The sequence below is a fragment of the Melanotaenia boesemani genome, chromosome 13, assembly GCF_017639745.1.
Source record: "Melanotaenia boesemani isolate fMelBoe1 chromosome 13, fMelBoe1.pri, whole genome shotgun sequence".
In the NCBI taxonomy this organism is placed as follows: Eukaryota; Metazoa; Chordata; class Actinopteri; order Atheriniformes; family Melanotaeniidae; genus Melanotaenia; species Melanotaenia boesemani.
In genome coordinates this window covers 16,148,453-16,171,025 of record NC_055694.1, presented here as the reverse complement: position 1 = coordinate 16,171,025, position 22,573 = coordinate 16,148,453, and the positions used below count along the sequence as shown (strand labels likewise).

Below are 22,573 nucleotides of genomic sequence, written 5' to 3'. Positions count from 1 at the left end.
AAACAAGAGGCTGAGATATAGGCTTCTGAATTGCTAATGCAGAGCTAAGATACCAGTGTTTTACATATTATGCAAATTTACACATTCATTTCCATTTGACCCAACTCAAAGCAACAAGGCTAAATAAAGTACTGTGCACTTAAAAGTTGTGTTTTTTTTGTTTTGTTTTATTTTATTTTTTTTTTACCATTTGCACTTCCAACCACCCTTTGGTACAGTGTGCAGAGGTGGGTCTAAGCAGTAGGTATGATAGCTGACATCACAGTCATCACACAGCAGCAGACGGGAGGGGTCTGAGGCCTTTCCACAGACTTCACACACAATACATTCCAAACATCGCCAGCCTTTTCGAAGCATCATCTTGTTAATCTGTAGAAAATATTCAATTTATTTTTCTGTCTGCTTTTATAAAATACAGTCTTGAAAACATAATCAAAGGGTAAAATTGTTCTCACCTTACTGTTTACACAATAAGGATGATAACACTGGGCACACTGAGCACAAGCTAGCAACTGTCCCTCCATACCCTTTCCAAAACTACCACACACAACACACATATCCTGAAACAGAGGAGAGAAAATGAGAGTAAGATGAAATTTTCATTACATTAAAAAAAAACAGCTCTTGCTCTTAGAACAGCAAATGGAGACAGGATAGATTAAACTGATCCACAAAAACCTGTACCTGAAGCAGGACAAATTTATCAGTATTTGAGAAAAGAACCACTGTGTTCTGCATGGTATCATCTTCCTCATCATCTTCCTCTTTACTTAGTCCAGTGTCTGAGGTCATGCTCAGCTATGAAGGAGACAACAGTTATGCACAAATATGTAATAACACAACTAAACAAATGGAGATCACTGAGTATCACCACATTCTGTAATTTTACCATGCATCATAACAACAAAAACATCTCATTTGTGCATAAAACTCACCAAGAAGGCATCAATGCAGGAGGCCATGGCTTTGAGGCGTGACCTCCCACCACGTCCTCTCCCTCCACCACCACCTCGAGGTCTGCGCTTTCCAGGAAAACTACTGCTTCTCCCCTACGTGACACCCACAAAAAAAACTTTCAACGTGATGTCATGTTGTCATCCTTAAAAACAAGACTAAGTATTTTTCTGTGTTAAGGTATAAACCATGCAGTGTCCTAACCTGTTTGACCCTTGAGCGGCCTGGGGATCCTCTACGCTTTGCCTTTTCTCTGTCACTTCTAAGCAGTTCAAAGGGAAGAGAATCATCGGTCTCAGTGAGCAAGCTGTCTGTGTGTGAGCGGCCAGCAGGCACGAGACCAAGTTCCATGGACAGTTGAGGATCAGGTTCTCCTGGAGAGCCCAAGAAGCCACTGCTGCTCTCATCTTCATGACTCATGTTGGACATTTCATCCAGAAGCAATTCTGGCTTAATCTCTTGCAGTTTCTGCTTTATGTCCTCAGTATGGCCTTTTAATGGCTCATCATCCTCTTCTTCTTCCTCCTCTTCAGAAGGAGCAAGTAGCCTCCCCTCCATGTCCACAATAGAGAGGGTCTCTTGTGTGTCAGCTGATAAAGAAATGGTAGGAGACTGAGGGTCTATGTCAAGACCCCCAATCTCCTGCTTTTCATCCATGGACAAAGGCCCTGTTTTGTTTGCAGACATGGAAGAAGTTGGTAACTCATGTGAATCCTTCCTAAATGGTTCTGAAATAATCTCATATCTGCTCTTTAATGACTCCTGTGATGGTTCTTTTTCAACTGCCTCTTGGACATCTTCCTCTGTCCCCATCTCCATGTTTTCAGGGACTTTAGGGGACAAATGTGTAGGCTCTACCATAGGGTTGTTGCCTGACTGTGTCACTGCTGTGATGTCCTGGGGAAGGATGCCCTTAGTCATCTGGATGACTGCTTCTTCTATATTCTCTTCATCCGCAGGACGACAAGGGCCCACCTTTTCTGACGTTGCGCATACTGCATGTGAGATTAAAGAAAATGTGATTATAAGCATCATAAAAATTACGTTTCCATCCTTAGCTACAACAGCACTGGCATATGAGTATCTTTAAATATGTATGTCTAAAATGTGCTCCGAGTTCACCTGTGGACACAAGTGATGCAGCTGGTGCTTCACAAGTGAATCCTTTGGTTGCTGCCTGTGGTTCTCCCTCCTTGGTCATCTCCACATCATCAGTTGTCTGAGCATCTACAGACTCCACCCCTAAAACAAAAAATATCAAACACTTTTCAGACATTTAGACAAAATTTGATACTGTAAATAAAATATACAGGACAATCTAGTAAGGTTAGTCTTAAGCTGTGTGCAGTTCAGATGTACCAAAGTCCATAGGCGTTTCTTTTACTGGCTCATCTCCAGCCTGATCCATTTCAGATGTGACCTTGTGTCCTGTTGTCACCTCCGATAAATCTGCCTGCTTTTCTGTGACCATGTTAGCATCCACTTGGATTGTCATCTCCTCTCTGGTCTCCAGTCCCACTGTGTGTGTTTTAACATGAGGCTGCTGCTGATCTTCCTTGCAAAGTAGGCAAGTAATCTTGGATTCTGGAAGCTCCCCTACTGAAGCACACTCACTGTGCATCCATCTAAGACAATCAAAGGATTATCAAACAATATATTCTCACTTAGCTGCACATCACATTGACCTCTTTTGTGCATTAAACTAACCTGTGACAGCTGATGCAGCACTGAAGACCAACAGATGGGTTGGTAGCCTTGCTGCACACGCAACACACTGTGCTGCGGTGATGCTGGCATCCCTCGCACACAGTGTAGTTCTCAAACCACTGGGCCGAACCTGACAGCACCAGTCCACGGACACCACACTCCATACATACACGACACCTCTGACATAATAAAGATTATAAGAATTAGCAGTATTCTTATTCATCACTGATGAAAGTAAAAAGATATCCTACATGTTGATAAATGAGAACATTTTTAATGTCATAAAAAGTAACTGCTCTGGTTAAGACCATGTTTCTAAGGGGAATCTCTGTGGATTAAGGTGATAAATAAAAGTCTCTTACTCTGCATTTCCAAGGGTCAGAAGGAAGAGAATCCATGGCTGGCTCAAGACAGAAGGTGTGGTATCCCTTATCACAAGCATCACATACCAACATTTTGGAGTCTTCCCCTGGTTGTCTAAGAAAATAAAGAACAGAAAAGAAAAAAATAAAATAAAATATTGACACATCTTTAATAACAATATTGTGCATAACATTAAAAACTAAGAAGAATTAAGAGCTTAATTTCTGGTAAGAGTACTGTTTAAAGAAAATTAACTCACCTGCAAGTCTGGCACACTTTACAGTCTGGACACTGCCATCCTGCCCGTTGAATGGGAGTGGCACCAATTTCCAGACAAGCTGCATGATAATGCAGTCCACAACCCGTGCAGAAAAGCAAATCTGTGAGCTCTCCTGCTGAGTCACACACTGCACACCAAGCTTCCTCACCAGCTGTAAACAAAACATATGACCTTGTATTAGGAAAACAGCAAGAAACTAACTTTAGGACTTCAGACTTCCCTGTAATGTGTCCATTGAACAAGCTTTATATTATATGCCCCAAATCATGACAATGCAACTTTGGCAAATGCAGCTGGTTCTCTTACCCAACTCTTTTGCCTTTTCTATGTGCTCTGGACAGAGGAGAACTAACTGCTTCATGGACTGGAAGGATCCACTGGCTGCAGAGCACGGGAAGTGGTAGAAGCGTGTGCAGCCCTCTGCGTGGCATCGTATGGTTGCACCCAGCCTTTTGCAGTATTCGCAAAGCTGAACAATGCAATAGTAGCAAACATTAGTAAGCTATATGAAGGAAGCATCTTTAAATCTATATTATCATTCTACATCGGTAAATCCAAGTCAATGGAATGGACACTTACCCGCTGTGTCCCTGAGATAACGGCCTTATCCACATTTTGCAGCTCCTTATCTTCTGTCTGCTTCACTCCCTCTGACCACACAGCACACCAGTGGTGAACCCAACAACCCCCTGTTCGATGTAAAGTCAAGCATCAGTAAATATCTAAATAAATTTAACTTTTACATAATGTGGACAAGCATCTAATATACATAAACAAAGATGAACTTGTAATAATAATATCACACTAACCTATAATATAAAAATTATAGCAACATGTTTTGAGCTTAACCTGAGTCATCAAAGAGAGGTGTCAGACAAGAGGAGTCAGAAAATCCAATGGAAGACAGGTCATCATTTCCGGGCTGTGGCAGTGGGGAAGCTGATGGCTTGAGGGTTGGCCGCTCAGAAAACGGCCCAGAGTGTCTCAGTTCCCGTTGTCCATGCAAGCTCCGCTCCACACAGTTACAAAGCGCACAGGCACGGAAACTTTCTCTGTACCATCACAAAAGTAAAATACTCAAACCACAAGTCAAAATCACACAAAGCACAGTTTGTAAGTAATTAGCATTCTCTGTCAGTAAACCTATCCTCACTTTAACTTTTGTAATGTGAATGAAGAACTCACAGAGATTTGCTGGAGGAGGTTGCATTAACACCAGACTCATCCTCAGCAGCAGAAGAGGCTTTAGACTCCTCCTCAGAGGAAACAGGCTGCTTTGCAATGGCACTGTCATCAGCTAACATATAAAGAGGATAAAAATACAACTTTTATTACCCCAAAAATTAGTAACTTAAAACTACCTTGTTTTAAACATTAGAATTTCAAATTAAAACAAGACATGAAACGCTTACAAAAAAGTTGTTTTTCTATGTATCTTCTCCCAAAAAATGCACACAGAACACAAGATATACATTACCCGTTGGTTCAGAGTCATTCTCTTCGCAGTTTGATTTCTGCTCGTCCATTCCCCGTACTGATTTTGACCTCTATGATAGAGATCTAAAAATGAAAAAATGTGAATAGCATCAATTTACTGATGCCTCTCATGGGTACATAAGTTCACCAAATCCATTTTAATATGAAAGAAACCTGTGGATGTTTAAACTGGAAAATAACAAAGTTGATTACATTAAATCAGTTTCCCTATTTTAAATAACATCAAATATAATAGAGAGTTTGGGGGAAAAAAACATAACATTTTCATGACTCGTAAAAAAAGAAGTGAACAGATAAGTGGTATTCAGACTATTTATGAGTGAAAGAATGCCATTGTTCATGATTAAACATAAATGCCTCTCGATCATTTATAATCAGAATATTAAACAATATTTCTATGGCACAACACACCACACAACTTCCCCATCACCCCAAAAGCACTTTAAACATAAAATCTGCAACAAACAACGCAGCTATTTAAATAAGACCAATACATATTTACTTTATGTCGTATTCTATCTTAATCTGACAACGTTTGAACTAGTGCAATTAAGCTTTACGCAAACTCATGAAATTAGCGCGAAGGTTACGTCCGAGAGATCTATAAAAAAATCGTTTTTACGATTCAACTTATTTACCAAGCAATGCATAATCCAGGTCGATGAATGTCCTATGAGCAAAAAGCACGATATGATACAACTGAAATGGTGTTTTACTAAATAAAACAACCTCAAATCGGGATACACAAAGAAAATACAACTTCCGTATGTAGAGCTTCCTGTTGCAGCGGGATTCCTGTCGTGCAGAACCTTGTCGCTCACAGCAAAGTTCCGCTATGAGATTCACGTCACTAATAAAATGCTGTCAAACGGCTGACTCGATTTTATCCACATAGTGGATAGTAACAGAAATAATTTTCTTGATTTATTGTATCATTTATGGCAGTGGGTCGGTAGGTTTCGATTTACATGGCACATATTGTGCAATACAGTCTTAGCTGTATTCATGATTGTTAATCCCTGTTAGAGAAAAAAGAGCAGTCAGTGACATTATTTTGTCTGGGTTTGACTTAAGACGTCATTATTAAAACGACTGCTTTTACAATACTGATTCAAAATGATTGCCTGTTTTTCAAGAATTACAAAACTATTATTGTGTCACGACACTTTAAAAACTTCCCCTGAGCTATTTTTTTCACACACACACTGCAGTGTCTCCTTTTTGATTCTCTGAAAGGTAACCGTGAGCAGATCCCAGTCTGTATGTTGGCACGTTCCTACAGTGTGCTATGCACACGAGAAAACTTAGAGGTAAAGTTAGGAAAAATTAACAATGTAAATACTGCCCTTCTGAAATAGGTCAATAAAACCATTACATTTACACAAGAAAATAAAAACGCAACATATAAAACTTTGGGATCCGTGGTTAAGAATAAGCAATTATATGTAAAACAGAAAATGACCACAATATCCTCATTGATATAGGTCATATCACAGGGAATCCTACAACTATATTTAGCAATTAATAATAATAATAATAATAATAATAAAAATAAATAATAACAACAACAATAATAAAAAAAATACTTGAACATGCCAACAATCCATGCAGGAAATGTGGAAAGGTGAAGGGCAGTGGTGTGTGAGGGGGAAAAAAGGTCTTCATGTTTATGAAAGCAACTAGCATGACAAGACCGTAAAAGTGAACGATTAAAACCAGAAGGAGGCAGTAAACACAACTTAAAAGAACTGCTTTAAGAACCAAAAGTACAATGATCAAAATACAAACAAAGAACAGATATGTGCTTACTACAACAATAACCAATCCCAATATCACAAAAGGGGGGATTTCAATATTTGCTCGGTTAATGCATTGACGTTACATCCAAAAATCTGCACAAGACTACACAATTTTAGAAAATAACATTACCAACATTTTGCACAAAAAAGCCGAATGCATTTGAGCTGCTGGGCAAAATCTTTTTATCAGTGTTTAACATTACATCTCCGTTATAATCAGAGATATAAAGGCAGCCTCACTTGAAAACCCCTCTTTTCTCAACAACGTGCTTATGTCAAAACCAAGTTCCAAAGCAATTAGCACTCATTGCACTACAACTGATGTAGTTACCAAACATGCTTGTTCTCTTAATTTTCAGTTGTTCAGAGCAAAAGTAATGGCACGATGGCTAACTCTCAACATCTTAGTTGGTGTTTCAGTTTCACAACCATGTTCGTTTTCGGTTTGTGATGTTGATCAGAAGTCGTCGTTATGTGCTGTAGAACTGTTGTGAATAGTACTAGGATTTTGTAGTTGCATGATTACAGTTCTAATCACTATTTCTCAATGTAAACATCGACTTCAAAGGGTTGGTTTAACCAGCAAATAGCCATGTCCACGTCACTGGCGACAATATAATACTGTAAAGCAAACAAATACCAATGGTAACGTTGAAACAAAGTCTACCGAAGAGACAAGACTATGTGAAGTAATATCACGCAATCGAGCATGTATTTTAAAATATGTCTGATAGCTTCTTTGTGCAATAAAAGGTGGATATAACTAGCGTAGCAGAACCCAATACGAACACCCAGGTGACATAGCTAGCTCTCCAGCAATTAGATAGTACCATCTGGTCCAGGCAACAGCTAAATGCTACCAAAAGCAGAGCTAACACCCGGTCTAAGGTCAGGGCTGGTGTCTTTAGGTATGTATGTTGCAAGAAGTTCTAAAACGTCACAACTGAAATAGCTTACCTCACAAAAACAATATCTTCTCCACATGCATCAGCAAATTCCAAAGAGCCACACAGCGTCCAAAAATGCTGATGGTGGCTTCATTTTATGTACCGGACTAACGCTGCGGCTAGCCGGCTGCTGTAAGAGTGGGGGAAGTGCACGTCGGCAGAAGGCAGGCTGCTGCGCTAGCTGTCCCCTCAGATGGATAACACTGTGGTTACCTAGCTAACCAACGAGTGGAGATTTGTGTCGAGTGGTCGTATACTGTCGGGGAAGTATTAAACCAAAACACAAGTCTTCGGCCTGTCCCGCAAAATGTTCCACGGATTCATGCAGTTGCTCTTTGCTTCTTAATGTAGCTTAAAAGCTAGCATTCGCTAAGGCTTTTCTGTTCTGGAATCTCGCTCGCGAGGTCGTTAAAGCAAGTTTGCACTAAATTGTGTACCCGGAAACTACAGCCCTAAACTTTGTTGACACGCCAGAAAATATATTTTTCTGTTAGTTTTAATCGACTGTAGACTTCCATCTATCTAAAATTGCAGTTCAACTTTGTATGGGTACCCTTGTATGGGTCAATAGCATCTCTTCTTCACTTCGGTAAACTGCGTTGCGTCCCCAAACGACTGTTCCGCTAAGTAGCTAACCGCTGCTAGCTGTGCTATGTAATAAACAACTACGTCAAAAAATTAATACATGCAAACAATCGACAAAAAAATAAGTTTTATTATTACATAATACCTTACGACTTAAGCTAACCGTCGAAAAATATTGTGTTGCGCTAACCATTTGACACCCAAAATTAGATTTTAATCTAGGGAGTGCGACCACTGAAATATGGTGGATATTAGATATTAGGTCATTAGATTTTCAGATCCAGGGAAGCCATTTTTCATTAGATTGTTATGGTTGTAACACCAGAACCACACTGACATGCCTGCTGATGAGTGGTTTGGATATTTTTAAAACGATAAACAGCGATATGCTTGATTTCACGTAGTTGATTATTTCTTGGTTCAAACTAATTTAGTAAATAATATATGAAAGATGCATGTTGTGATCTTTATCATAGTTAAATATTATATTTCTCCGCACTCAGTTCCAGATTTTTAGCTGCGGTGGTTACTAAATTTAGTCATGTTTTCATCATTTATACTGACCAAAAGAAGGCATTCCTATAATACATGCTAAATTTGAGACGAATAATTATATAAGGCAATTTGTGATCACATTTTTGGTAATATACTTGAATGAATATGATCAAGTGAAACCAAGCGACATAGTAAATATTACAGACCTTAAATTATGTTATTCCCCCCTGTAGTAATTTGCAACCCACATTTTCTGCTAATGACTTAAGGGACGTTTAATATAAATCTGATAAAAGACAATACATTCACAGATAGTGATGGGGAGGAGCAGGGTTGTTGGCCTTCTTTATCTATTTGCAGCCTTATTATCGTGTGAAAATTACAGAAGTTTGAATGGCCTTTGAAGAAGTTAATATAAACTTCTGAGAACTACACACTCAAATACTGGATACATGACAAACTGAATTTGACATAGCAGCCAGTTAGTTCTCTCACAAATGCACAGTTAAAAGACGTTTGTATGATTTGATAAAGTATGGCACAACTCCAGTTTAGCATATAATGCTACAGTTTGGTTTTTGGTTCTGCAGTTGACCCATTAGGCATCAACCTTCTCATGCCATCCTTTCATGAGCCCACACTAAAAAAAAAAAAAAAAAAAAGAGTCCAAGGGCCTGAGACTGTACATGCAATAAAGCTCTAATAACATTGAGATGATCCTGTAAACTTACAGAAAATGAGGCTGGGTAACAGCCTGTCCCTTTGTGATAAGGTCACAGGTTAATCCACATCAGCTCCTGACATGGCTTACAGAGGACCACTCAACTGCACATTTAAGTAACTGTAGAGGAGAGAAGAACATTTTAAAAACTCACACTCACAATATTCATCAACTTCCTTACCTATTGATGAAGACACTGCAAGATTGTGCTATAGGGAGGTGATCTTCTGATGACTGTACTGTGATAGATTTCTGTGGTAGATCATATATAGACATCTAAAAGCTAGATATTATAAAGTATGTTTATCTTTATGAACTTAGGCAAAATTTTAAAAAGTCTTCTGATTTTAGGATTAAACTACATGTTTTGGTTATGATACGATTTACCATTACTGTGTAGTGTAGTGTAAAAAACACTACAATTAAAAATCACACACATTTTAACCTTGGTTTAAAGTTAGATTTGACCAGTAACTTTATTCATATTTCTTGAGTGTTTTCCATAAAAAAAGAAAGAGCGCAATGGCAGTCAAAGACGGTGCCTTTGTTCTAGCTGAATTAGGTAAAAAAAAAAAATAAATAAATAAAAATCGTAAATCCATATCAACATCTGGTTCAGCATCATATGTAAAGGGATTTCTAAGTTGGGACGTGCAATTCCAAATGGAGTAGTCCTGCTAACAAATAGACAAACACACAAACCACACATCCAACCTTAGTGCTGGAAGAAATAACTGAATGGATGACTGCAGCTATTTCTATTTCAGTCATGTAGATTCAGCAGCAGTATGTGCCAAACTGAAAATGTTGATCCTGTGGATGTGAGGAAATTTGTTTTATTGTTTGCAAAAATGTCCAACAGCACTTTTCACATTCAAACTTCCCCATGATGCACCGCTTACATTCATAGAAACATACTAAATCAATAAATCAAAGTAAATTATGATTTCAGCATCACAATTAGCATTATTGCTTGGAAGCTGCAACAGAAGTTTGCAAGCAGAATGAAAATAAAACCTCAGTCAGTCAGCCAAATTTTTAGTTTCTCTTAGTCTGAATGTGGGGTGAGCGTGTTCTCATTTTGAAAATGGGTTATTACTGGTTCCACTGTCTGGATTAGTTTTCTCCCCATTCAGCTTTAGGAAAATTGGATTAGATTTGTTTTGGGGAAGGGGGGGCTGAGACTGGTTAAAATATGGTGACTGATTGGCTGATGGATGTAAATAGAGGCTGGCATTAAGATACCAAACTGCTCCTATTGGACAGTCAGAGAAGCTAGTGCTTTCCCATCTGTCTCCTGTGTTTCAAGGATAATCCCCTGGAATACCTTCACAGATGTTTACAACAGAACATAAACTAAAAGGAGGGGCTATCATTTTATTTTATTTTATTTTATTTTATTTTATTTTATTTTATCACACAGACTATTAAAACCTTGTCTAATAAAGCTGAAGATGTTTTCAGAGGGTGCTTTGAGGTTAGAGACTGGAATGACCTCTGTGAACCAAATGGAGTGGACCTCAATGCCGTGACTGAGTGTGTGGCAGATTATATCAACCTCTGTGTGGACAGCATCATGCCAACAAGGACCGTGAGGTGCTGTTCCAGCAACAAGCTCTGGATCATCAGTGACCTGAAAAAGCTGCTAAACAAAAAAACGAAAGGTTTCAGGGAAGAGGCAGGGAGTTATAAAAGACAGCACAAAAATAACTTAAAGCAAAGATTAAGAAGTGCAAGAAGGACTGCAGGAAAAAGTTAGAAATTCAGCTCCAGCAGAACAACATGAGTGATGTTTGGTCAGGAATGAAAATTTCACCGGCTTCAAGTTAAAGGGGGATCATAGTGACAGAAATCTGGACAAAGCTGAACATGTTCTTCAATAGGTTCAGTTCAGAACATCGTTAAACAATATCACCCTCTGCCTCCAGTCAAACAGACCACACACCCTCCATGAGCCCAGAGCATTCCTGTCACACCTCAACTCTGTCACCCTGCAGCTCAGTCATGGACCTTAACGCAGCCTCATCTCCATCCACACCAGAACACAGTGAGTCTGTCTCCTGCAGTCAAATGAAGAAGCAACTGAAGAAACTGAACCAGAACAAGGCTGCAGGTCCAGATGGTGTCAGCCCCAGGGTTCTGAAAACCTGCTTAGAACAACTTCGTTCAGCATCTTTTCAACATAAGCATGAGTCAGAAATGAGTTCCTGTGCTGTGGAAAAACATCCTGCCTTGTTTCAGTACCTTAAAAAAATCACAACCATCTGAACCTAATGACTATAGACCAGTTTCCTTTAAAGTCCTTCAGAGGCTGTTACTGACTCATCTAATCCAGGTTTCTCTTTAGTACTGTAGCCAGGCTGACTAAGAGTCATAGTGTCTTTGAGCCATGTATTCTTTTAACTCTCAGTTGTAATGATTTCATGAGTTTCTTCTTAAAAAAATAGTTTCTATTAGAGAGAAACTCAATGATATACTGCCTGCTATTGATGAATTCTCATCTACAGCAGCTTTAGAGATGTCTGTAGAACCTGATTTATGTTTGGACCGTTTCTGTCCTGTACAGCTCTCTGAGTTAACCAAAGTAATAGCTTCATCTAACCATTCAACTTGTGTTTTAGACCTATCCCAACCAGACTATTTAAGGAAGTTTTTCCCTTAGGTAATACATCAGTACTGGATCTGATCAAGTTAGATATGTACCTCAGTTTTTAAAGTATGCTGTAATCATACCTTTACTTTAAAAAACAACTCTTGCTCCAGGTCTTTTATTATTTTTATTATCTAATTATAGAAATATCCAACCTCCCCTTTATGTTTAAACTCTTGAGAAAATAGATCAACTTAACTATGTGTCCATTTGAACAGAAATAATCAGTTTGAAGACTTTCAGTTGGGATTTAGAGCTCATCATAGCACAGAGACAGCATCAGTGCTGCATTCAACAGCATTGATCCTAGCATTCTGTCACAGAAGCTTGAACATGTTGTTTGGATTAAATTAACTATATTAGGCTTATTTAAGTCATATGTATCTGATAGTAAGTCATGGAGTTCATTAGGGTTCTGTACTTGGACTAATACTCTTCACATTGTACATTCTTCTCTTTGGTAATATTGTTAGACAGCATAGTATTGACTTTCATGTGGATGATACTCAGATCTATTTATCCATGAAACCTGATGAAACCCATCAGTTTTTTAGATTACAAAGATGTCTTAAAGACATAAAAACCTAAAAGAATGTGAATTTTCTCCTTCTAAACTCAAACAAGACTGAGATTGTTGTCTTTGGACTTAAAAAACTAAAGGGAAAATTGACTATGTAGTGTCTGCATGGCATTAATTTGGTTTCCAGTACTATGGTGAGGAACCTTGAAGTTATTTTTCGCCAGGATTTGTTGTTTGGTTTGCATATAAAACAAGTTTCTAGAACTGCCTTTTCCCACCTCCGTAATACTGCAAAAATTAGGGACATCCTGTGACAAGTGATGCAGAAAAACTAGTCCATGATTTTGTTGCTTCAAGATTGGACTGCTGCAATTCCTCATTAATGGGATGTACCAAATATGCCCTGAAAAGTCTCCAACTGATCCAAAATGCTTCAGTGAGGGTTCTTATGAGAACTAGCAGAACATTTTTCTCTAGTTTTAGCTTCTCCGTATTGGCTCCCTGTTAATCTAGGATAGAATTTAAAATTCTTCTCCACACATTTAAAGCTCTCCATGACCAAGCTCCATTATATATCAAAGAAATCATAATTCCATGTATTCTCAATAGAGCCATTTATGTCAGACTGCATGTTTACTTGTGGTTCCCAGAGTCTCTAAGAGTCAAATGGGAGGCAGAGCCTTCAGCTATCAGGCCCTCTCTTTAGAACCAGCTTCCAGTTTGGATTTGGGAAGCTTAAAACTTTCCTTTTTGATAAATCTTATGTTAAGGGGTGGTTAGCCATCTCTTTATTATGCTGCCATGATGTAACCAGGTAGAGCTGTATCCAGCCTATGTTGCTCCTCTTTTGTGTGGTTTGCTGTGGTGTTTGTGTGGTGAACCAGCTGTTTTCAATCTGCTTAGGGGAACACTACTCTGTTTAAGCAGCAGACACAATGCTCTGACTCTTTGTGGCTTGGTGAACTCTGTGTCCAGGTGTGCTCGGAGGGGGATCCGCAGGTTTTGCCTAGAAGGAGGAACAGTACGGGTCTGAGTGGGCGGTCTGGGCTTCCTGACCAAACGCAACACAAACACAAGCATCGCTTGGCCGACTGTAGTGCGTTGCCACAGACCGATGACGGGGAGTAATTGACCCAATTTCCTCCGCTGACTCTTAAACCCCCTCCTAACAGGGCCAGCAGCACACCTGCACTTTAGGACCTTTTTTCCTCTTTTCTATTAGTGTTTTCCCTTTTTGTAATAAACTTACCCTTTTGAATTTGGTTCTTACTGTACATTTTTGTCCACCTCCTACTGGTTGGTCAGAAGCACCTGCGCTACAATAGGAACATTCCATGATGCACTGAGCACTTCCTTTTCATCTATCTGTTTGTAATTTTCCATGAATAAATCTATGACAGTATTAGCATCATTAACATATTTCTCCTCTTCTCTCTCAACAGGTCTTCCTGACTAAAAGTTGTGATGCCTGTTGATCTTTCTTTCTTGTCCTCTCTACCTCAACTGGTCAAGGCAGATGGCCACCCTCCCTGAGCGGGGTTCTGCCAGAGGTTTTTTCTTTCTGTTAAAAGGGCGTTTTTACTTTCCACTGTCAACACTTGCATGATAAGGATGGGGGATTGGATCAAAGTCAAGATTTGATGCAATCTGTTGGTGTTCCTTAGCTAGGCTATTATTTATTATGAACTAGCTGGATGACAATGGATTGGCTCAAACTGATTGTCTGTAAAGCGCCCTGAGATGACATTGTTGTGAATTGGCACTAAACAAATAAAGGTGAACTGAATTCAATTAAATTTCTCAAGTGCTTTTATAACAATTCAGCCTGCTCTATTGTGTGAGAAGCCTAATAAATTCCAGGTGGATTCTGCCACAACCACCTGGATTTATGACTACCTAACAGACACGCCACAGTTTGTGATACTGAAAGGTTGTGTGTTTGAAATGGTGGTCAGCAGCACAGGAGCACCACAAGGGACTTTACTGTACTCTCACCTTTTCTCTTCACACTATACACCTCAGACTTACAATACAACTCTGAGTCCTGTCATCTGCAGAAATACTCTGGTGACTCTTCAGTTGTGGGGTGTGCCAGTGATGGACAAAAAGCTGAGTAAAGAGAACTGGTCAATCAGTTTGTGAGATGTGCATAAACAATCACCTAATCTTGAACACAAACAAAGAAGGGACAAAGTAGACTCTTCTTCTTAAGAAAGCTGAGATCATTCAGCGTCTGCACAAATATGTTGCATTATCTTCTATAAGTCTATTGTGGAAAGTGCAGTCAGCTTTGCAGCCATCTGTTGGGGCAGCAGCATCAGAGCCAGAGACTTAAAGAGACTGAACAAACTGATCAAGAAGGCTGGTTCTGTGCTGGAGCCACTGAAGCTGATTGTCTAAAAAAGAATGCTGCACAAGCTGCTGAAATTAGTAGAAGGGAGGGGTGAGGGGGCTCTAGTGACCTTCATTTGACAGTAGAGTGACAGGAAAGGGTTCATAGAAAGGGGGGAATGACATGCAGCAAAGGATCCCAGGCTGGGACTCAAACCTGAGCTGGCTGCAATGAGGATTGCACACCTCCCGAAAGAATACAATTTAATGTCTCATTGTGCTTAGGTTATCCAAAACAGCAACTTCTAACTCTAAAGTTGATGGTATAATGAATAAAATCAATGCCTCTTAAACTTTAGTCATTCATTTTAATTATCAGCATAATGTTTAAGGACTGGGATAAACTTTGACCCGACACGCAACCCTGCAAATGGCATAAGCAGTTGTCCTAAACAGGGATTGGAAATGGATGGATGGATGTTTACGAGAATTCAGAGGTTGACACAGAATCCACATGTATGTTGTTAATTCTACCACAAGGGGGGTGTATAACCCCATGCTACTTCCCCTGTGTCAAGCAATGAACCTTCTCTGACAGAATTGAAATGTTTAAAATGGGTAATTCACAATAACAGTTGAATTTGTAGTTCTGTATAGTTTGTGTGTATCATAGCTGTGCATAAATGGGATGGAAATTAAAAGAAAATACAAAGTGGTGTGACAAGACACAGCACTTCTGTCCCAAAGTGACATTATATTCATGAAGCTGTGTCTACTTATATTACTGAGGTGACAGGGGTCTGTGATAAAGTTAAACTGGTGGCACAGCATGAGGAATATTAAGTACATCTGGGCTTTTCATTAACCTGTCAGCCACCTAGATTTCCACAAAGGCTGCACATTCCAACATACATTAAGCTCAACTGTAGGCCCTGGAAAGACCTTTTGTATATGTCCAGCTATTTTACACACAAAGTTAAAGGATCCTAACAGGTATAATTTACACCAAAGATGAAGAAAAAACAGTGTAGGTTCATAAAATAACATTTTTATTTGTTTTATGATAGGACACAATGTCAGTGTATACAATACAGGTAGTGGAACTATTATTATAAAATGCAATATTTATATATATATATATATTATGATTCAAATAGTACAAAAATAAAGATTCTGCTGTTCAGGGAATTCATTCCTATCCCATTAGAATAATATTTATATTATATATTTTTACATTTTTAAAAGAAATGGTAGATGTACAGATAGACTATGATACAATCACTGTGGTATAAACCTGATTGATCAGACCGATTGTTTAATTTTTTAAATCTTTTCTTACAGTGTCAGAGTTTATTGTTACAGTAGTTAGGGTACAAACAATAGTGTAAAAGCAAAAAAGGGACAATACAGTGGGGGGTTTTTTGTACATATTTTTTCAAAAAGAGGGTTAATTGTAATTGTAGAAGTGTCACAGTTACACAGCGACATAACATATATCATATGTGTAGCTTTAGGCTTTTAAGGATGGAATAAGTTGGCGTCTAAAAAGACGCATGCAAATCGATACAGTAATCTAGCATACCAGTGAACATCTGATATCCACCCTTGAAATGAGTGCTTCTCTTGCATTTTCATTCTGAGAGGTTCACTGAAATTTCCTTGTTTGTATATAATGTAATTATTTATATATATACCTACTTTGTCCTTTGGGGTCAAGGTGCTAAAATGTGCTGCAGTCACAGTGTGAACTCTTTGAGAGTCGGTGGTCTGCTCTTCTTTTGCCTTCTCCCCCCAGAGTAGCTGGTGCAATGAGTAGATAAGGCGCAGAGGTCCAAATGCCCAGTGTGCAAGTCTGTGGTCTTCCACCACTGCATAGCTAGAGGCAAGCACCCCATCAACAAACAAAGTTCCAGCTTCTGTCAAGGGCGCATACACTCCCTCACTCTCTGCAACTGAAACTGAGATGATTTGAGATGGCCGTGCCTGACCGTCTGCTGTACTGACGAGGACACAGTCTCCTGTTTTGGCTCTGCTAGCAAACTGTGCCTGATACGCACTGATGTCATTTCTGCAGTGGGATGCTAAAAAAACCAAATGATCTGGTGTAAGGGACAATGTATTGCCATCTTCTGTCTCCAGAGACAGAAAAGTGGACCAGCGTCCTTGTTCCCGGTGCAGAAACAAGAAGACTTGGCTATACACAACCTGGCCTGTCTCAGACAGAGTCATGATCCTGTCGCCTGGAGTTAGTGATGACAGAGTCTTCTGCCTCCCTCCAGCAACAGTTACCTGGGCCCAGCCAGGGAAACAGCCACCTCTCTCCACAGTAACAGAGTTATCTGCAAAAGGATCAGAAGGAAAAGCCTAAATGACTAATATAATATCACAGTGTAATTCTCTATGAAAACTCCCTTGTTGAACTTACCAGATTTTACTGAGCAGTGGATGCGATGTCTGGTTTCATAGTGGACCCAGTCAAAACCTGCCTCCACAGCTAGCTGGGCGAGGAGGCCATACTTCTTTGATTCCTTGTCATCAGTGGTTATATCCACAGCCCGACCTTCATAGTGCAGAGACCCTTGTGGGTGGTTGCCATCTTCATCCCAGGCTTCTGTCACACGCAAGCGTACTCCTGGCCACTGGTTCATCACTGCAATGGCCAACCTGTTCAAACAATCCTTACATCGCTAGAATAGAATAAGACGGATGGAAAAGGTTTACTGTGGAGCAAACTTTACTAATTTGCAGACTGGTGTATTGGACAAAAAAGTCTTATCAGAAATTTATGACAGTCCAGAAACGCTTTGGCTTCATGCGCTCATTTATCTATCAACTGTTGGGCTTAAAAATTATTATATAGTGCATGCAGTTAGATCTTTTGAAAGTTACACATTTATATTAAAAGTACTATTAGTCAATTAACAGTGCTTAAAATCACATACACACACACAAACCAACTGGTGTCAGCTTAGAAAATCAAGCATGGGCTCTGGTATCACACTCTTTGGTTTTTGACAGCTGATTCCATACTCGTAACATACCCTTTTTTATTTCAGAGAGAATCCAACAGATCCATTTTTAATTATTAAAGACTGAATAAAATAATTTTCAGGTTGCTATAAAGCATAATGGCACATATGTTAAGAAACAAATTTGTTTGTTAAGTCATTGCTACAGCAAGCAAACAGAATTGGTAAGGTATGATGCTTGAACAATTTAAACAAAGAGATGTAATTAACGGAAAATATATGAAGACAGACAGAGAGGCATAGTTGTGGTTCTGTGTCATTTCTTAAAATCACAGATTTACTGTGGTAAAAGAAGAGTTGGGTTGCTGGTTTCTTCTCAGAGGTAAAAACAGTGTAAGGCGTGTTGGATTGTAATATTGCCTTTTGTTTGTGTGTAGTCATTTAATGTTTAAATTAGTCTGATTTAGAATTTGTCAGGTTTGTCTGTATCTGTGAGAGCATTTTGCAAACTGGGATAAATAAAGTATTTTTCTTTTCATCTAAGAGAGAACATTTCTCTTAGGTTTTCTGTATATCTAAGATCATATCTCTTATTTTAGCCCCTCTGTCCACAGTATGTACTGTGTAAAGTACAGTTTCTGAGCAAAATTCTGGTGCAAATGACAGACGTTTGTAATTACTCATTAACAGCAGCAATGAAACTGCCTGAGATAGCTTGTACAGTATTTGATTTCACTGACTGATCTCTGCTGCTGGGTATAAAACAATTCCATTTCTTCAGTATTGTCTGGCTCCCAGGTTTTGATGGTTTGTCAGCTGGCACCACAACACAATTCCTCCTCTACTTGACTAAAGGCCATCTCAACCTTGTTCAAACAATCAGAATGCAAGAACAAACCTACTGTAGCCAGTTTGGCACATTCTTTGACCTTTTCACCAGGGTGACAGAATAATCAAGGCCATTCTCTGCCTTTCCAGACTGTTCCAGGCTTGTGTTACTCACTTTCACCCCTGAGACATTTGATCAAATATGCGCACAGTGACTCTTAACACCCCCATGGGCCATAATGTTACAGACTGTGTCAGCATTGTCGCAAAACAGCAGCCTGAAAAAAACACGATGACGACAGCATCTGAGGTGATGCACTCATCACCATCTCTTGTAATGCATATTTGCTTGTGACTTATGAAGAAGCAGGTTTTATGGTCTATAATTAACTGTATAAACTTTATCCAGTTGTTGATCAAGTAAGTGATAAAGCCAAAAGAGGGAGAAAGAGAGGCAGAAAAAGATGAGAGTGTGTGCAGGAGTTGGATAAGAAGAAAGTGTAGAAGAGGGGCAAGGCTGAGACGAAAGAGGAGGGCAGAGGGGAAGAATGTATGGGCACGGACATGGGAATGTGACAGCAAGAGTGAGAAAGAGTGAGGGATAGAAAACAAACTGGGTACATTTCTTTTGCAATGCCATTGAAGAGAGGCGTTTCATTGTCACAACTACAATAGTCGCTTTTCCAACGGTGCCATTACTTCAGCAGGCGGGAATTTTGTATAGGCGACCCTTCTGAGTCTCCAAATGACACACAAAGGGTGTCTTTCACATCTGGGCTAAAAAAGGGGGCACATGCACACATAACCACACTCAAACTGGGTATCAGGAGGGCACACATACACAAGCAGATTTCCATCACATACAATCACTCTGGGAAACGAAGGAACACAAATTTATTCTAAACAAGCATAGTGGGCTGCAGCATCCAAAACACAGTCATGTTTGGGTGTCCAGATTTCCAGAACATTGGCACTACACATTTTTTGTTTTTTCAAATGTTGCCCAGACTTTAAATTCTTTGTGCAACAAAGGTATTAAGAGCTTGTCATATGAAAACATTCATTTACAATAATAGAGTCTTTGGTTATTGATTAAAAGGAAGTGTCGCTGTTGGGGAACTCAGTCTCTTGAATTACATTCTGATCTTCTTATCTCTAAAAATAAAGAAAGGAGAGTTTGGTTCAAATTTAAGTAGACTGTGTTGGAAAATGGGCAGAGCTCTGCAAACAATGATTTCACATGATTTGATTTCAGTGTGCCATGATGAACTGGCCAAGTTTAAACTGAAACCTGCATTTATCACTTTCCTGTAAAGGTATTTGATTTCTCATACGCATACAGGTGAAGGGTTGTTTGCAGAAGAGACACCAGACAGAGCATCCCTGAGTCAGTCTGCAGCGGATTTGGTTCTTGATTCACGTTTTGCCTTTTTATTGTTCTTATACAACAGGTATCATAGAAGTTAATAGACTCATTCAGCATGTTAAACCATAGGAAACAAGTCTCACCCTAGTCATGATGCGGTCTGCGCCTGTGTTCTCCTCATCTTTGAAAACAATATCTGGATTGAAGTTGTGGACGAGTTCAAGGAAGCGCGGATGGCTGCGTGAGATCTCGCCCTCTGCTCTCCCACTGGCTCCGAGGTTGTTTTCGGAGAGGTTGGGGGAAAACTCCTTGTAGCGCATGGGTTTGAGCTTCTTGTGCTTGGGACGTATGCCATACCCAGGGCCTGGCCCGCATCCCTGCACCAGCCATATACAGGCCCACACAACAAGCAGGCTGAACTGTGCCAGGCGGACCCACCAGAACTGCTTCATTGGGGAGAGTTGGTACTTCCAGGACGCAACAGCTCACGGTGCCTACAGTGGTAGACCAGTTCCAGGTGTCAAATGTTGGTCCATTCCAAATAATGTAAGAAGGGACATATAAGCACTTATTGTTATTGAATTCACTCTTGAATAAAAAAAAGGAAGATTAAATCTCCTCCACCCCCCACCACCCGCAAAAAAAAAAAAAAAAAAAAAAAAAAAAAAAAAAAAAAAATCTTGTGTTGTTTGATGATTATTGGGAGCGAAAGCAGATTTACTTTTTCTTCAGTTTGGCATCAACTATTGAAAATAAGAAACGTGACAGCTCTTTAGAGGTTTCCGCGAAGGAGTTTCAACATCTGGTTCCGGTGTGAACTGAAAGTCATCTTCTTGCGTCCTCCACAGGTACCTGTCTTAACGCAGATGTTTTTGAGGCTCTCTGCGCACTTACCGCTACTCTCCCCACGCAGGTCCTTTTCAAGAAAGGTGCACAAACTGACGCACACGAGTAGCCCGTCAGTTCCTGACTCTGTGGAATTTCTATGGACGCTCTCGTGGCGCTCTCATGCTCTTTGTAAATCCACATATATCTCTGTTGAAACTTTTTTATTATTGTTTTTTTTATCCCCCTCTCCTTCGTCCACCGCCTTCTGTCGCGTGTCAGCGCTCCTGGCCACCTTGCGCCAGCCATTGGGTCTTATTAACGTCCGGACAAGATTGCCCTCCCTTCCTCTGCGCGCTCCCACCGCGACAGCACACGCCTCCAATTCAGCCATACAAAGAACATATGATGTTAACACAATGACCTTAATCCCCTCCACCTCATTAACCATTTTAGACCCATGTACAACAAAGTTAAATTAAATGCTCTGAACAAACCACGACTATTTTTACACTTATGAGATAAATGTTAGATTAAAAACGGAAATTTTTAAAGCTCACTGTCATGTTATAAGTTACTTTGAACTTACATGCCCTCACTTTTGTTTCCTCGTCCCACCCATCAGTTTTACCCTGTTGCTGTTATTAATAGGCAGAGTTGAAGGTGAGGACCCTAAGAGGGAGCACAAGTGTCCAGCCTTGACTTAGTGGTGATTTCCTGTGCTTGAGGAGCCAGCTTGACCCCCAACCCCACACCCCCCATGAAACATGAAACCCTTAAGACCTTTTTACTGGAAACACCCCTTGTGTTTTCAGTTTCAACTGTCAAGTTATTATTTTTTTATCCATCTCAGAACAATAGCTGGGAGACTCATAAAATGTGGCAGATAATGCTATAGAGCAGAAATGAGAGTTATCATTGTGTCTTGTGGGTGTGACATCTATGATCACATGGAGGTGCATGAATTAATGGTGGATAAAAGGTCAAAGTAGGTCACCATGCTATCTGTGCCTTCCTGAACACAGGATGAGAACTCATGGATAATCATACATAGAATATTTTTAAGAGACACAGAGTGCTGCAGTGATAATTTTATGTTTTGATGGCTTGTTGTGAGTGGAGATTAGCTTTAAATGTGACAACTGATGTTTAATCAATGTTGGATTTTTATTGTGAATATTTTGTGGAGTGATGGAGCGTATAGGTCACTGAGCTCCATGCAGACCATGCAAAGGCATTTTTGTTGGGGAAGTTTCCAGATGATCCCAGGATGTTGTAGGGAGGGGTGGCAAGGCAAAGCTGCATCTTCCTGTCCTCATGGTAAACATGGAGGAAGGTTCAAGTCTGGCCCAAGCAGCACAGATGAGAGAAATCAGACTTTATAACAAATGCAGGGAATGAGTCCATCCAAAAAAAGCAACAAACACTTTCATATCTACAATTACCCACACCAATGTTTCTCTTTAAAGTCATACAAGAAACAGTGATTATCATCTAGCATGAAAGGGAAAGGAAGGAAGCAAAGAACTGTGGGCTTGAGATGGAAATAAAGTCATTATTATTAGTTTTTATTTTGGTGCCCCTATCCTCCTGCCTCCCCCTGTCTCTTTGCACTTTACTCCCCCATTTCAGGATGGGAGTACATGGCTGGGTGAATAGTTTAGTTTCCTGCTTAGCCACAGCATAGAAAACTAGATCTTTCCTGCTTGGGTTAGTCTCCCCTGCTTTGTTCTCTT

General features: G+C 39.8%; 2 protein-coding genes across 2 annotated transcripts in view; both read right to left on the bottom strand.

The window, feature by feature from the left end:
• Positions 1–8,137, bottom strand: part of kmt2d (lysine (K)-specific methyltransferase 2D) — a 32,256-nt gene extending 24,119 nt beyond the window's left edge. The window contains exons 1-16 of the mRNA XM_042003868.1: positions 7,558–8,137; positions 4,782–4,864; positions 4,490–4,601; positions 4,154–4,356; positions 3,884–3,993; positions 3,611–3,773; positions 3,284–3,455; positions 3,024–3,138; positions 2,662–2,840; positions 2,314–2,579; positions 2,077–2,196; positions 1,159–1,949; positions 936–1,049; positions 685–798; positions 456–560; positions 188–369 (exon numbers count right to left, since the gene is read on the bottom strand). Coding sequence (XP_041859802.1) covers positions 188–369; positions 456–560; positions 685–798; positions 936–1,049; positions 1,159–1,949; positions 2,077–2,196; positions 2,314–2,579; positions 2,662–2,840; positions 3,024–3,138; positions 3,284–3,455; positions 3,611–3,773; positions 3,884–3,993; positions 4,154–4,356; positions 4,490–4,601; positions 4,782–4,830 — 2,795 coding nt within the window. The 5' untranslated portion in view covers positions 4,831–4,864; positions 7,558–8,137. The remainder of the gene's footprint in view (positions 1–187; positions 370–455; positions 561–684; positions 799–935; positions 1,050–1,158; positions 1,950–2,076; positions 2,197–2,313; positions 2,580–2,661; positions 2,841–3,023; positions 3,139–3,283; positions 3,456–3,610; positions 3,774–3,883; positions 3,994–4,153; positions 4,357–4,489; positions 4,602–4,781; positions 4,865–7,557) is intronic.
• A 7,754-nt stretch (positions 8,138–15,891) lies between these two features.
• dhh (desert hedgehog signaling molecule) lies at positions 15,892–21,131 on the bottom strand. Its single transcript, XM_042003870.1, has 3 exons — positions 20,156–21,131; positions 17,275–17,536; positions 15,892–17,188 (listed from the first exon to the last, which is right to left on the bottom strand). Exons 1-3 carry the CDS (start codon positions 20,462–20,464, stop codon positions 16,368–16,370), a joined length of 1,392 nt encoding a protein of 463 aa, XP_041859804.1. The 5' UTR covers positions 20,465–21,131; the 3' UTR covers positions 15,892–16,367.
• Between the last annotated feature and the right edge of the window lie 1,442 nt (positions 21,132–22,573).